Source organism: Euprymna scolopes, chromosome 37, assembly GCF_053919585.1.
Source record: "Euprymna scolopes isolate OS-2025 chromosome 37, ASM5391958v1, whole genome shotgun sequence".
Lineage (NCBI taxonomy): Eukaryota > Metazoa > Mollusca > Cephalopoda > Sepiida > Sepiolidae > Euprymna > Euprymna scolopes.
This window is the reverse complement of record NC_136518.1, coordinates 48,324,117-48,341,441: the sequence shown is the minus strand read 5'-3', so window position 1 is coordinate 48,341,441 and position 17,325 is coordinate 48,324,117. Positions and strand designations below refer to the sequence as shown.

At 34.2% G+C, this 17,325-nt stretch overlaps 1 protein-coding gene across 1 annotated transcript in view; it reads left to right on the top strand.

Moving 5' to 3' along the window:
* LOC145261148 (intraflagellar transport protein 172 homolog) overlaps positions 1-17,325 on the top strand; it is a 265,859-nt gene that overhangs the window by 232,375 nt on the left and 16,159 nt on the right. The window contains exons 40-43 of the mRNA XM_080119448.1: positions 3,137-3,200; positions 6,683-6,769; positions 9,740-9,856; positions 13,058-13,168. Of these exons, the coding sequence (XP_079975574.1) occupies positions 3,137-3,200; positions 6,683-6,769; positions 9,740-9,856; positions 13,058-13,168 (379 nt within the window). The remainder of the gene's footprint in view (positions 1-3,136; positions 3,201-6,682; positions 6,770-9,739; positions 9,857-13,057; positions 13,169-17,325) is intronic.

Here is a 17,325-nt window from a genome sequence, read left to right as displayed (position 1 = left end):
GATCCTGAACAGAAACGTGCGTTCTATCCCAACCATTATCAATGGACCAGAGGTCATCTCGACAGCATCCGACAAGGCCAAACTATTTGCCAAAAACTTTGCGGCAAATTCTACCCTGTGCGACGAAGGCCATCAACTCCCCGTATTCCCTCCTATAACAGACAACACGCTATGCAACATACAAATATCTGTGCGTGAGGTCGCCAAGCTAATCAAGAACCTTGACTCCAGTAAAGCAACTGGTCCTGATGGTATTCCAATTATAGTGTTAAAAAAATTACAACCAGAACTTGCCCTCATACTTACCAAACTGTTTAAGCGTTGCCTTAAGGAGAAGTGCTTCCCAGCACCCTGGAAAACCTCATCAGTATGCCCTGTATTAAAGAATTCAGGTGATAAGTCATCCCCCTCCCAGTACAGACCAATAATTCTCCTGTGTGTCATGAGTAAGTTGCTGGAATCCACAATAAATAGAGAAGTAGTCAACCACCTCAGCAGAAATAAGCTTCTTAGCGACATGCAATATGGTTTCCGTTCTGCTAGATCTACAGCAGATGTGCTAACAGTTATATCTCATAGGATTAGCGAATCTCTTGACAAAGTATTCATTTCTAGGGTAATTGCTCTCGACATATCAAAGGCCTTCGATAAGGTTTGGCATAAAGGCCTACTACACAAGATTTCCAGCTACGGTATAACTGGAAATGTTTTCTAAATCATTAAATCATTTGTCTCTGATAGGCTCATAAGAGTAGTGGTTGATGGGCAGAAATCAGAGGCCCACAGTATTAATGCTAGAGTCACTCAGGGGTCCATACTGGGCCCAACTCTCTTCCTCATCTACATCAATGATCTCCCAAAACACATACTAAAATCCTTCGTTGACATCTATGCTGATGACACGACCATCTATGGCAACACATAAATGATGATGTTCTCTCTGATTCTCTCTCCTCTGATCTTGAGCGTGTGGTACAGTGGGGAAAGAGGTGGCTGGTTATCTTTAATGCATCTAAGACCAAGCTCCTATCTCTACATCATAAACGCTCTGATCCCCATCTGGCATCAATTGAAATGGATGGCTCTCGTCTAGGGGAGGCCCCATGTTTTGATAAGCTTCTGGGCTTGACCTTTACTCCTGATCTTAAATGGAACACATACATCAAGTCTGTGGCCAAGGTCGCTGGGAAAATGGTGGGATCCTTCTACCTCTCCAGAAGATATCTCACTAATGATGCAATTCTCTATCTATATAAGAGCCAAGTACGTCCAGAGATGGAGTACTGCTACCACATCTGGGCAGGAGCTGCTAAAAACAGCCTATCCTGCCTTGACAGAGTACAAAATAGACTTCGTGGCTTGGTGGGGGATGACCTTTTCTGTTCCCTGCAACCTCTTTCCCACAGAAGAGACGTAGCGAGCCTGTCTTTGTTTTATCATTATTTCCATGGCAAGTGCTCGTCTGAGCTCCATCCTCTGGTCCCCTCTCACCAATCTTTTTCAAAAAACACCCGACTAGCTGAAACCACCGTCAATAATTTTCCCCACTCCTTATTTGTGCCTAAATCAAAACGTAGATTCCACGAACAAAGCTTCTTTCTTAGAATTGCACGCCTGTGGAACTCTGTTCTGCTTGCCTGTTTCCCTCCCGAGTTCAACCTGGATGTCTTCAAGTCCAACACAAACAAATTCCTGATGAACCGCCCCCCCCTAAGTAATGACACCTTATCAATTCTCTTATACTATTGCTACACTATCTCATTGAGTACTGTACACACAATAACCCTTATCCCCGAGTGGCCATTGGGCCTTGATAAATGGTGAACTCCATGTAAAAAAAAAAAAAAAATTCCTTTTGAGTAATATTTTCTTTTATTGGCTTTCATTATTTTATTTCAAACTAGAGAGAGGTACTTTGCCCAGTCGTAAAATACGCTTAAATATATTTTAATTCATGCAGATTTCATAATTATTATTACAGATCCAAGTCTTTGTTACATACTATATATTGGGTTGAGCACTTTGTCAATATATTTTCACCTGACATGTATTTTAAGCAATTAAGCGAAGCACACTATTAGTTTGTTTGTAAACAAACTGATAGTTTGAGCACTATGCGATGAGCAGGTGTTAATTTAATAGACATTTTAGAAATATTTATGGACACTGATTCGTAGTTTGTTGGTTAAAGCTGCCGACTGTCAACACGATGGTTGTAGGTTCGATACATGACTGGGGAAAAGGGTTTGTCTAGCCACAATGATGAGCTGTGGTTCAAGAAACAGTACTGTATGTGGATGACTAATATATATATATATATATATATATATATATATTTGTAGTCATCGACATACAGTCCAACTCATCAATACCACTAGACTAGCATCTCCCCCAAGCTAAGGATTGAACCTAGAACCGTCGTGTCGACAGTCGGCAGTTCTCCGACTCGACCATGGAATCGACGCCCGTAAATAACTCATCGGAATGTCTATTTTAATAGACACCCGCCACCACTTTTATAGTGCTCAAATCGCCTGTTCGTAAACAAACAAACAACGAGCTTCGCATTTTCAGCCAATTAAGTAGCGGGTGAGATTATTTACGACAGTGCTCTACCCACTGTAAGTTTGTAAAAGAAAATGACTTAGGTGCCATCAGCTATAATCAAAACCATAAGATTTAGCACTCCAACCGCGATCCCCATGTTTGAGCTATCGACAGATAAATAAAAAAATTTTTAATTATACCATTTTAAGCTATGAGTGAATTTACGTATACGCAAAAGTAATAGAAATATGTTGGCAAGTTCTAATGAACATTTTGCATTTCAAGTTGTCGACATGTTTCTGTATACATTATTCATCCATCCAAACAAAGATTTTTCTTGTTATAAATCATTCTTGATGTATGATTATTATTTCCTGTTAAATTTAGTGTTCTGTGAGCAATAGTTTAAGAGTTTATCAGTTAAATATTTACACACACATATACATCTATGGTTTTATTTATATAGGTTGGTTTGTTGTAGTCTTCAAGTCTTAGTCTAGCATATTCAAGAAATAGTTCGCCTTTTAAAAGTTGAAAACATCATTTTGTTTCGAAAGATGTAATTTCTTTCTTTTTTCGTCTTTGTCAGGTATGAGGCATACGTTGAAGAACGCTACAAGGAATCCATGAGAAGCCAAGGAAAAGCAGATGCGGTGTGTATATATTTATCTAATACCAATTAACCCGACAAGTAGCAAAATTCAACTCCTTCACTGTAGAGATCCCTAGATGCCGGAACGTCTTCTACTCTAATAGTTTCTTCCCTCGAACTGCTAGACTTTGTAATTCCGGCCCTGATTTCTGCTTCCCTGGCTGTACTAACATGTTGAAATTTAAATGTAATGCAAATAAATATTTTGTTTCTCAATTTCCTACATAGGGACCCTGTGGACATGGTCCCTAATAGTAGCCCCTTATGTCCTAGTGGTAATATCTCTTGTTTAAGGTGAATACAAAAATTTTTTTTTTAAATTGATGGAAATTAAAATGAAAAGAAAAAAAAAGAAAACTTTCATTTGATTACGGTTTGATACACCTTTGCATCAAAAATCTTCCATGAAACATTTCTCTTCGATATCTATAATGTCTTGCTGGATTTTCCAAGTCAGACCCAAATAGCTTTCAAGCTGGCAAATCAAAGCTTGTTTCTGAAAAGTCAATTTTCATTTGTTATTGTCGTACCATGTTATTGTCAATATAATAATGTACTCAGCTATAATTTATTTTTTAAAATTACTTATTCTGGAGTTGTAATGGATCGACATAATGGATCACAGGTCATGTACTATATAAAGATGTAAATGCCTAGGAATCTGATATAATACTAAAACTTAAATAATCTTGCTTTGTTGATTGTCTGCACACTGAATCGGTTAGGTAGTAGAATGAACGACTGAGACGAGAAGTGATGGGAGGAAGGGAAGTCATTAAATTACAACTTTTTTTAAGCCAATTTATTACCCCTAGGTACTTATCCAAACTTTTAAAAAAAAAGGTAAAAATCTCCCTATGATACAAATAAAAAAATACACATAATCTGCAAGTTTAATATAGTTTGCTTGAAGCATTGTTTAGTGTGTATATAAAGGTATTTAATAGAAGGCAATACAATGCAGAGGTGTAACAGACACAAACTGAAGCAAATTATCACATATAACAGTGGAACAAGCTATGCAGATTCACATTTTATTAATACAATATAAATAAACAAAATAATATAAAAATAAGATATTCACATTAATCCTATATTATTAAGTTTAAAGAATAGCAATAGATTTTAAAACAAAATTAAAAAAAAAATTAATTTCATGTTCATTCCAATTACTGTGAAACTGCTCACATTTACCACAGCTCTGGTATGCATGTTTTAACTAAATTCGAACACATATCTGAAGAAGAGAATTTTCTGAAATATAACACTATACAAAACTTCCACCCGACCACATTGACGTTAGTAAGATTACAATACAATGTTAAAAGTAATTAAAAAAATACATATATAATATAATTCAAATACAAAACAATGTTTTCTAAGTGCTAATATTTTCATTATTACACTATATTTTTTTATACTTTTAATATTGCAGCGTGTTCTTACTTCAGTCAGTGTGGTTTGTTGGAAGTTCCATATTGTATGATATTTCAGGAATTTCCTTCTTCAGATATGTATTTGAATTTAGTTTAAACATGCATTTGAGCCCCCTATGAACGATTGAACAAAATTTTAACACATATCTGAAGAAGGGAAATTTTCTAAAATATCACATGATACAAAACTACACCTAAACCACACTGATGCAAGTAAGAACATACTGCAATGTTAAAAGTTGAAAAAACGTATGCATATCAATAAAATGTGAACCTGCATAGCTTGTTCCACCATTTTAATTTGCTTATGTCTTAGGGGCAATATGTCTTGTTTGTGATGAATACCATTAAAAAATAATAATGCGATACGGAACTTCCATTGGACCATATTGATGCAGTTAAGAACACAATGCAATATAAAAAGTATATAAAAATATATATATATATATATATATATATATATATATATAAGCTTGTTCCACTTAATTTGCTTCAGTTTGTGTCGATCCGTTACACATCTGCATTATATTGCTTTCTATAAATTTCTTTTATATACACACTAAACAATGCTTCAAGCAAACTACATTACTTAGTCTGGCACAGACAATCTATATTATGTATAATATGTATCTATATTATGAAACATTTTTAACTAAGCAATGAAAAATGCAATTCAGAATAAATCAGCTTTTTTGCCTTAATATTTCAGCTGTTTTCATCATTAACAAGTGTTGTATCAATCCTCCTAGTCTTTTTTTTTTCGGGTTATTTTACTACTGTTCCTAGTGCTCTTATGATTATTGGTATTACAGTCATTTTCTTGGTGTTCCATATTCCTTTCAATTCTCCTTTTTCTGCTTAAAAATAAAACAAACTAAGCAAATATAACGGAAGAATTGAAATCAATACTGCTGCTGCTGCACGTTTATCGTCGCTTGTTCCCTGAGTTCGAGGGTTGGATGGTTGGGGCATCAATTTGGTTGAATGGCTTCTCTTGACTTAATTTAATCCATTGCCACCTCTTCTTAGGTTGACCCTTGGACAGGTTCTAAGGGCATCAAAGTTAATGATTCATCTTAGCCACTTGTGACCAAACCATATCAGTCTATTCCAGCGTGGGGTCTCATCTACTGATTACCTTATTGAGAGGAGTTCTATCAGCAAAAATTGAGGACCATATTCCTCATATCATTGCATGATTGTTGCAAGTTAGTCTGATGATATTCTCAACTGTAACAGGCCAAGTCTCACTGGTATACAGGCGAATGTTTCTGAGATAGGCATTGTAGGCATAGCCTCTATTCTTGAGTGTTATTTGCACAACATTTTAGCTTATTTAATCTCCGACCTTCTTCAAGTGTATCTTTTGGAACTCAGAAATCTTTCTGTCAAATTCAGGATTCTGTTGGAAATTCCAGATTCCCAAGTTTGACATAAAAATTCCCAATTGCAAGAAGATATGCCCGAAATCGGTTGGAGGTTACACTGACCAAAACGTCGCGAAAATAACACTGAATATGAGAACAATAGTCCAAATAATCCAAATTATCAATCCTCATCTCAAAAATTCAGAAACATAATAAGTAAAGTGAAAGAAATTATTGTAGCAGCAATAATAATTTATTACTTCTTTTAGGTGTATTTTGTCGAACTCTGAAATCTGGATAGAATTAGAGTAGAAGTGTTGAGTAATTTGCAGTTGTATTTTGGGTGTTGCCTGTACTAAAGATTGAACCTTCAACCTCCAGAAGAGTGTAAGCTTTACAACTGAATTTTACCAAGTACTCTATCCACTGTGCCACGAGTCCTTACGAACAATGTTAGTATGAATTTTATGAGTCTTAAATGTATTCAGAGTTTGACTGAGGTTACATTGACTGAAATGTTGTGCGAATAACTCTCAAGATGAGAACAGTAGTTTGAATAATCCAAATAATTAGTCCTCATCTCAAAAATGCAAGTTATAAGAAATAAAATGTCTTTACAGATTAATTTTTAATTACATATCTGATTTTTTTCTTTATTTTCTCTTTTCTTTTTTTAATAGTTGGCCAATGTAGATATAATTGGTGCTTTGGATATGTATGTTGATAAAGGTCAGTGGGACAAATGCTTGGAGATGGCTGAAAAACAGGTAAGATTTCATTAGGTTCACTTTTTTTTTGTAATTCATTTTTTTTTAATTCATTTCATGGCCTTCATGAAAATACACAGTAAATTATAATCCTAATTGAATCTACTTATGGGGGGCCCTCATTTTGCAAAACTAGAAAGAAACAAGTGTATTATTCATCACTTGAGGCACTTTCTATTATTATGTGATGCCCTCAAAAACTAAACTTTTGTATCAGCAATATCGTCTGAAGAGGTCTCTAGTTACTAGTAACTGGCTGACCGAAACATGCTCATGAATGTGTAGCGACATATTAATGCTTATGTAAAACAAATAAAAAGTATATATATATATATATATATATATATATATATATATATATATATATATAAACTAGCATAGGTGCCCGAGTGTTTGGAGGTGTGTGTTGAGCAAAAAAAAAAAAAAAATGTGGTAGTCGGAAGACTGGCTCGAACCTGTACCGTAAAGGAGAAAAAGAACGGGGAAAAAACCTGAAGTCTTTGCTGTTACGACCACCGTCAAAACGGAAGTGATGTAGGTTTAAATTAAGGCAAAACAATCGAAAAGAGCGGATGACTTTCGAAAATATTGGTGAAAAAAGCGACCCCTCCATGTAGAAAAGTGCCCAGTTGAGGGTGAAGAAACTAATGTTTTAGCCAATTTTTCAGTATTTGCCGTCTGAAGGGTTGAGCTTCAAAACGATACTTATCTTGTGAAAATATGCCCCCTCTGTCGAAGGTTTTAGGCAGACATGCAAACATACATATATACATTTATATATTGGTAGCACAAATTTTCGACCCCACCCGATTAAAAAGCTTGCCTTATCTCTGAATACTCTTTATGTAAAATTTCAAATGTTTAGACCAGAAATTGTCTGAGTAATTTGGTAGAGACTGCAGAGGTCAAACTTTTTAAAACTTTGACCCCTATTATGACCCCTTAACATTTATTGTTTTAGGCTCAAATAACGTTATTAAGTTAGATCCATGGTCAAGGAACCTTTATCTAAAATTTCAATTGTTTATACCCAAAATTGTCGGAGGAGTTTGGTAGAGTTCTCAAAGGTCAAATCGTTGAACTTTGACCCCCTTAACAGCTGAATTTCTGGCCGAAAACAGATTACAAAGATTTTCCCAAATTTCAGTACCCTGTATATCAAATTTCGAGTCAGTAGACTGAAAATTGACAGAGTTATTGTGTCGGGAAATGTACACAGACAGACAGACACTTTCACTTTTATAGATATACTAGCATTTCAGCCCGGCATTGCCCGGGTGTTTGGAGGTGTATGTTGAGCAAAAAAAAAAACAAAAAAAAAACGGTCAATTTTTTAACTTTGACCCCTATTATGACCCCTTAAAATTTGTTTTGGGCTCAAATTGAGTTATTAAGTTAGATCCATGTCCAAGGAACCTATATCTAAAATTTCAAGTGTTTATACCCAAAATTGTCGAAGGAGTTTGGTAGAGTTCTCAAAAGACAAATCATTGAACTTTGACCCCTTAACAGCCAAATTTCTGGCCGAAAACCAATCACATAGATTTTCCCAAATCTCAGTACCCTGTATATCAAATTTCGAGTCTGTAGACTGAAAATTGACAGAGTTATTGCGAAGGAGAATGTACACAGACAGACAGGTACACACACACACACACACACAGACACGTTCACTTTTATATATATATATATATATATATATATATATATATAATATATATTACTAATGAAAGATTCTAATGTTTTTACCAATTCTGTTTTGAATTACCGATTCCGATACAATTGCCATCCCAACACTATATATTTAATTATTATAGATAAAATAATTGTCCATGGATGATCAGATCATTTTCGTCATTCTGAAATTTATATATAGTCATATATATATATAGCTGATAAAGTTATTCTGTAGTTAATTTATATTAAATTAATGTATATATTTTCTTATATTAAAGTTTTTTTAAAGCTGTTTAAAATATAATATAATGTTGAATAAACTAAAACAGGAAAAATTCTCAAATGCTCTCATTGGCGATTTATATATAAATTGAACTTTTTTTATTCGCTTGGGATACTAATATTTATTTGAACTTTGAATACAGTATTATACAATTTATTTCAGTATTTCATTTAATATATATAGATATGCATATGTATTATTTAAATTCCTTTAAATTTCACTCAAAAAGTGGGTTTAGAGCTCAAATGTTGTTTATACTGCTAGAGCTCAAAATATATAACTTGATAAATGTTCTGAATTTACATTTTAAAAAGCGTGTTTATTCATACAATTGTGTGTGTGTGTGTATATATATATATATATATATATATATATATATATATATATATATATATATATATACAGGGTGTTCCAAAAGTCTTGGGCACATTTCAAGTCCTCATATCTGCTTAATGTGCCCAAGACTTTTGGAACACCCTGTATATATAGTAGCATTTGTGTGTTTTTATGTGCAACTCTCCTACAGCCTAAACCACTGAAACGATCATGGCCAAACCTGACATGATGATGGCCCCTCACTTAGGGATGGTGCACACCATTTTCAAGGTAAAGGTTAAAGGTCAAGATCATAGCCTATGTATTTATACTCTCCTACAGCCTACACCGATGGGCCAATCATGACCAAACCTGACATGATAATGGTTTGCGACCTAGGGATGGTGCACACTATTTTTCAAGGTCAAGGTAAAACATTAAGGCCAGGAGTTTGCTTGCTTTTGGACGTTTTTAATCTTTAAAACTATATAAAAAAAAAAGAAAACAAACTTTTAGGCTCACATACTTCATTGAAAACCTCTTTTGCTTGTAAGTCTGCTTGGATCAAATTATTTCATGGTAAACAGCTGATAATCCTTATTATTGAGACTAATATGTATTTTTATTATATAATCTATTTGTAAATATTTTGTCAAGACTTAACCACTGAAAAAAATGTTGTTTTTTTTTCTCAGGGTGATAAAGTTCTACACAAATATGTAGCTATTTATGCTGCTTATCAAATAAATGAAAAGAAACCAATCAAAGCTCTTGAGCTTTATAGTAATTACGGGGCACCCCCAAATCAACAGGTCAGTCTATGTATTTGTTTTTTTTTTGTTTTTTTTTTTTGTTTGGTCATTCATTTCACTTCAAGCATCCTATTATCAAAGAATTATTAATTCTAATCTTAAAAAGGACATCTAATGGATTTAAAATAAAATATGTATTATATACGTTTGAAGCCAAAAACAACGCATTATTACAAAATAAACAGACATTTTTGTTTGAAATTTATATTGAAATTCATAAATATATTTTGAAGATATACTTCATCATCAGTATGACTTTCTTTCTATTTTTTTTTTTTGCCATGTTGTTGTGAGAGCAGAGAATCAGCAAGTAGAAGTCCGTTTGTTGTTTTTACGGTAGTTTTTAAATCTCAGAAAGGTGCGTTGGTCACGTGGATTCACATTAAGATTTTTGTTCCTTAGAAGCACTGGTTGAGTATGAATAAAATACGTATTATATACGTTTGAAGTCAAAAACAAACGTATATAATAAGTATTTTATTTTATTCAAACTCAACCAGCGCTTCTAAGGAACAAAAATCTTAACATCTAATGGATTTGTTAAGTGTTACCTGTGCAACACAATGCGGCATGTAGATAATTTAGAATAAGAAATGAGGAAGACTGTGTCCTTTTTCTCTCTGTTAATAACACTGTATTATTTCCTTTCTTTTTTATTTTTATACCATCCTATTATGCCACTTAATAGAGTCGAAAGAAACCAAGATTTTGAAAAATTCTCTGAATTACTGTCTAACACATATGATTTCGATTTCTAATAATATAAGAAATAGGATGACACTTTTTTAGGTCCTTTTCAACATTTTTTTTGTTTGTTTGTTTGTTAATTATTTTTTCGTCAGAGATATAAAAATTTACAGAATGGAAGTCCATCTAAATTAGGGTTTCCCAACGGGGTCCATACTGTCCACCGGTGGGGAGGGGGTCATTACAAGACTTCTGGTGGGTGGTGGCCAAATTTACTGTATAGGGGGTCCCTGAGATTCTTAAGGGTGGGGAAGAGAAAGACTGAGAGCTTCTAGTAACATTACTACATGTTTCTGAACTCATTTCTGGGGGAGATTCACAATTCATGTGGAAATCGATTGCACTACAGTTATTTTTAATTAGAAAAATTATTCATGAAGCAAACCCTGTAATATTGACAAAACTTAAATGTTTTCTGAATCTAATTGATTTCTGATTCACATTTGCAACAAACTTTATGAATATTTAATTATTTATTTTCACTTTTATTATGTACTACCACTACTACTACTCACATTATTATGTAAAGATGCTAACCCTTATCCCCGAGTCACCTCCAGGCCTTGATAAGTGGTGACTTCCATGTAAAAAAAAAAAAAAAAAAGGAGAGGAGGGAGCATTAGTAGGTATCTAAGTTTTCTAGGAGAGTGTTTGCCAAAAAAGGTAACCCTGATCTAGATGTTCATTGTGGAAAGTCTGATGGTCTGTTCTTGTGTCCCACATAACTTACGTGACATGGCTATTGTAAAAACAAAAAAAAATGGAAAAAATTGAATTTCATTAAAATGGAATATATGTATTTGAAGTCCCATAGTTTCCTTAGAAGGGGAACATAAATATTCAGCACGTTAAAGACATCTAGAGATTTAGAACCACTTTCATAATCTTTTTACAATTTTATATATTGAATACCTAATGATGAAAACTGCTAAAAGCAGCCTATCCTGCCTTGACAGAGTACAAAATAGACTTCGTGGCTTAGTGGGGGATGCCCTTTTCTCTACCCTGCAACCTCTCTCCAACAGAAGAGACGTTGCAAGCCTATCCTTGTTCTATCGTTATTTCCATGGCAGGTGCTCGTCTGAACTCCAATCTCTGGTCCCCCCTCGCCAATCTTTCACGAAAAACACCCGTCTAGCCGAATCCACTGTGAAAAATTTCCCCCACTCTATATCTGTGCCTAAATCAAAACGCGGATTCCATGAACAAAGCTTCTTTCTTAGAACTGCACGCCTGTGGAACTCTGTTCCGTCTGCCTGCTTCCCACCGGACTACAACTTGGATGTCTTCAAGTCTAATGTTAACAAATTCCTAATGAACCGCCCCCTTAAGTAAACACTTCATCAAATCTCCACACTAACGTAATGTGCTTGCAATGACCCTTATCCCTGAGTGGCTTCCGGGCCTTGATAAGTGGTGATCACTGTGTAAAAAAAAAAAAAAAAAAAAAAAACAATATATAAATACATTCATATATTTATAGGTTTTGTTGGTTTGTTTTATGGCATATCAACCTTTTTCAGGTTATTTAATGCCAAATCCAGTTATTTTGAAAACAGTTTGTATGCTTCAAGTTATTTATTTATAGAGTTTGGTTTGATTGTTTTACGACATATCAACCCTTTTCAGGTTATTTAATGCCGAACTCAGTTATTTTGGAAATAGGATTCATGTTGCATCCAGTTATTTTGTAGAAGGTTTTTATTCTTCAAGCTTTTTGTATCTTCAATCGCTAATTTGTAGTGTTTGGTTTGGTTGTTTTATAGTGGATTTTATTGTTTTGTTCCCTGCCTGAAGAACATGAATGAGTTTTGCAATGGGAGAGGGAAAAGGGTTACAGTATTAATGTTTGGTACATTTAAAGTTAGGAAACCAGTCAGGAAGTGGGGGAGATAGAAAGAAAAATGGGAAGAAGGAAAAGGGGGGAAAAGTGGATTGTTGTTTTTGGTTTTGGCTTTGGAGAACATAATCAAGTTTTGCAAAAGAAAGTAGAAAAACAAAAGGTATCAATGTTAGGTGCATTTCATCTCAGGAAGCCAATATCTTCAGACAGCCTGATCTGGTAGCACCAGACAACTTTATATATTTAATATCTAATGATGAAAACAATAGATAAATACATTCATCCTAGTTACTTGTTCTTTTATGCAAATGCTAAATATGTTTTAGTGGACAAAAATTCATTAAAAATTTTCTTTATACTAGCTATAAAGTGATAGAAGTTAGGTAAAGATAGAAATTGACGTGCCTAAGTATTGTACTCAAAGATGTGTGATAAAATTATAAATTGCTTTACAAATTGTTGGGAACATTTACATCTTTAAAACAACACAATTTATTTGGGACCAACTGTAAATTTAGCTTTTCTATAATTTTCTTGCAAAAAGTATTTTGTCTGAAAAACATTTTCTGATTCTTTTTTTCGTTTTTCTTTTTGGTTTTTGTGTTTGCCAGAATTTCAACATCTACAAACGCATAATGAGCGACTTGCTCAACATGAAAGGTTTGAATGTTCCAGCAGCCTATAAAGTTTGGGCTTCTCTCAGAAACATGTTCTATTCCTTGGTAAGTATGAAATAGAAAACCAAAATAAGAACAGATCAATTCTAAAAACTTATCCATTCACTTCTCCGTGTTTAGCAATAAAATGTTATTTCAAATGGAAGCATGACAGACTGATTCACGGAGCTTTTTATATAGACGTTTTGACTACTCTTCTTCTTATATATAAAATGCAGCCAATTTTTCCCTTATTTCTTTTTTAATAGATTTGTTAACAAACGGTACATGGTTAAAACTGCTCGGTCAGAAAAAAGGTTATCTAACCTGTAATTTCTGCTCCACACCTGGTATTTTTATAGTCTCAGTAGGAAATGGTTCACCATCTCAGTCATACTTCATGGTGAAATTTAGTAATTTCGAAAGATGATGATATACCCTTTATTATACATGTTTCTGAACAAAAATTGAATTGATAAAAATTATATGGTCTTCCAAAAATTCACAAAGACGGCACCCCATTAAGACCCATCGTCAGCGCCTGAGGTTCAGCATTTGAGCCATTTTCTAGTTGACATAATCAGCCCAATCATAGGCAAGACTCCATCATATGTCTAAAACTCAACTCACTTTGTTGAAATAATCAAGAATGCTCCCATTCATTCAAGCCAGATGGTGAGTCTGTTCACCAAAGTACCCACTGATGTAATCCTAACAGTAGTAAGAAGGAAGCTGTCCTCAGATACATCACTGAGAGAATGAACCAGCATCTGAATTGACAATCTAATGGAGATGTTGTCCTTCTGTGTAGAGACTACACATTTCACGTTGGGAACTGACATATATCAACAACAAGGTTTAGCAATGGGTTCACCACTGCCTCCAGTATTGGCCAATATATACATGGAACATTTTGAGGAGTTGGTAATAAGCTCAACGCCACTGAAATCAACTATGTAGCTATGATATGTGGATGATACATTCATACTTTGACCCCACCAGGAGGATGTCCAAAACTTACTAGATCATGTGAACTCCATTTATCCATCTATCGAGTTCATTATGGAACAGGAACACAATAACAAACTAGCATTCCATATATGGATCAGAATTTTGTATCTTCCATATATCGAAAACCAATCTTCACGCGACAATATCTGAATTTCAACTCCCATCACCCATATAACGTAAAAAAAAAAAAAGAATTGTCCAGAGCGTAGAACACTGTGCCAGAACAATATGTAGCAACAACACATGCCAGGAAGAATTGGACAACCTACTAAGCAGACCAGGCCTAGATTTTAGTAGCATTTGGAAGCCTCTAATTATAGAAAAAAACAAACATTTTACACCCTAAAAATTTTGGTAATGAAAGAGAGATAATCCCCTATCAATCTTTAAATCTTAAAGGAAATGTACCAAAATATAAAGATTAGCAGCAGCTTCCTTTATTTATACTTTTGATGGCATTCACCTGGGGTGAGTTGAGCTGGGTCCAAGTGAATTTGATGCATCATGAGTTAAGGCAGTCCATCCAGGTCTGTCCATTGCTAATCCCTTTGTCAACCAGTTTTTTCACAAATTTGAAACTAAAACCATAAAATAGGGACTAACTCACAGAATACGAAAATAACTACAAAACCAGTAACTTTTCTTTTTTCTTTTCCAAACAACAACCAACATACCTGAAGATGGCCGAAAGACAATCCGACCCAAATGTTGTACAAATAACACTCAAGATGAGAACAATAGTCCGATCAATGCAAGTAATAAAAACAATCGGCCTCATCTAAAAAAATTCAGAACTTTGATAATTCAAATTTCAATGCAAAATAAAGTCCTAAAGTTTTAATATTTTACGTATTTCAAATGTACACTGCAAATTGTCAAATTTTCTCACAAATTCATTTACATTTACACTTCATTATAAATGTTTCTGGACAAAAATTGTATGGACAATTCGAACTGAAAATACAGCTTAAGGTTTTGAAAGTTGAATATTTTAGCTATTTTGAAAGTGCATTGTACATGTATTAATCATGGCAGTTTTGGTAGATATCTAACCTAGAATTCAGATGGATGCATGAGTTGAACAGTGTATTGCCTACTGGACCAGTTGTTGTCTAGTTTGTTTTAAATTCATTTAAAATATTGGTCCATGTTCTTAAAGACAAAAAATTCATTTCCAATTGATTTAATCAAATCTCATATTTAATCCAACCAATAGGTTTTGTTTTGATTACTAATATCCTAGACAGAGTTCAAGGAGCTAACTCTCTCACAGTCTCAATCCTCTTCCTGCCACCAAATGACACCATGAAGAGATCTGGAAGAAATTTAATTAGAGTCCATTTTCTAAATTTCACCACTAATACCTTCCCTTTTTTAATAAGCGATTTCCATCAATAAAATTTTATTTGACCAACTTAAATTTTCATTTTTATGTTTTATAATCTCTGTATTTACAACATTAGATTCTCTTGGACTTTGAATTTGTTTAGATTGGACTTGCACATTGGACTTTGAATTGGTTTACATTGGACTTGCACTTTGGACTTTGAATTGGTTTACATTGGACTTGCACTTTGGACTTTGAATTCGTTTACATTGGACTTGCACATTGGACTTTGAATTGGTTTACATTGGACTTGCACATTGGACTTTGAATTGGTTTACATTGGACTTGCACATTAGACTTTGAATTGGTTTACATTGGACTTGCACATTGGACTTTGAATTTGTTTACATTGGACTTGCACTTTGGACTTTGAATTTGTTTACATTGGACTTGCACATTGGACTTTGAATTCTTTTACATTGGACTTGCACATTGGACTTTGAATTGGTTTACATTGGACTTGCACATTGGACTTTGAATTGGTTTACATTGGACTTGCACATTGGACTTTGAATTTGTTTACATTGGACTTGCAACTTGGACTTTGAATTTGTTTACATTGGACTTGCACTTTGGACTTTGAATTTGTTTAGATTGCACTTGCACATTGGACTTTGAATTGGTTTATATTGGACTTGCACTTTGGACTTTGAATTGGTTTACATTGGACTTGCACATTGGACTTTGAATTCGTTTACATTGGACTTGCACATTGAACTTTGAATTGGTTTACATTGTACTTGCACATTGGACTTTGAATTGGTTTACATTGGACTTGCACATTGGACTTTGAATTTGTTTACATTGGACTTGCACATTGGACTTTGAATTTGTTTACATTGGACTTGCACTTTGGACTTTGAATTTGTTTAGATTGCACTTGCACATTGGACTTTGAATTGGTTTATATTGGACTTGCACTTTGGACTTTGAATTGGTTTACATTGGACTTGCACATTGGACTTGCACATTGGACTTTGAATTCGTTTACATTGGACTTGCACATTGGACTTTGAATTTGTTTACATTGGACTTGCACATTGGACTTTGAATTGGTTTACATTGGACTTGCACATTGGACTTTGAATTGGTTTACATTGGACTTACACATTGGACTTTGAATTTGTTTAGATTGGACTTCAACTTCAGTTTAATAGTAATGGAAATCTCTTATGTTTCCTCCATCTTTTACTTGGTTCTATTAAAAAGAATGCTGCATTCTAATACATATTAAAAAAACTGTCAGTTTAGATTTAAACTAACTGAAAATAAATGTTCAGACAATAGCTACGAAAAATGGTATAGCACTTAAAAGAAAATCAGAAACAAAAATCAACATTAATATGAGAAAGAAATGTGAGAGAAAAAGAATGAACGACTCGGAGAACGAAAGAGAAAGACAAAGATAGAGAAATAAATAGAAGGTTACTTCGAGGTTAAAACAAGTAACACTATTTTATTTTAGGCCCTGTCAGTGGGGCATTAGAATATGCCGACTGCCCCCCTGCAGAGGGTAAAAGTCCCTCAATGGGGGTCCTGGATATGACCTTAAACTATATCCAGTGGTGAGACCCCAGCTTGTGGGCTTTGGGGAGTGTGGAGCCACCCTTTAATTACCATTGCTCCCAGGTCCACTCTGACCCGGAGTGGTAGTACCTGTTAGGGTCCCAACTATGGGTTAAATAGAAACCGACGTGAAAACAACAAATATATTCTATTAAAAAAATTTTTCTTCAAAATCTTTGGATTCGGCATTAAATAACCTGAAAAGGGTTGATATGCTGTAAAACAAAAACAACCAACCAACCAACTATTTTATTTTAGG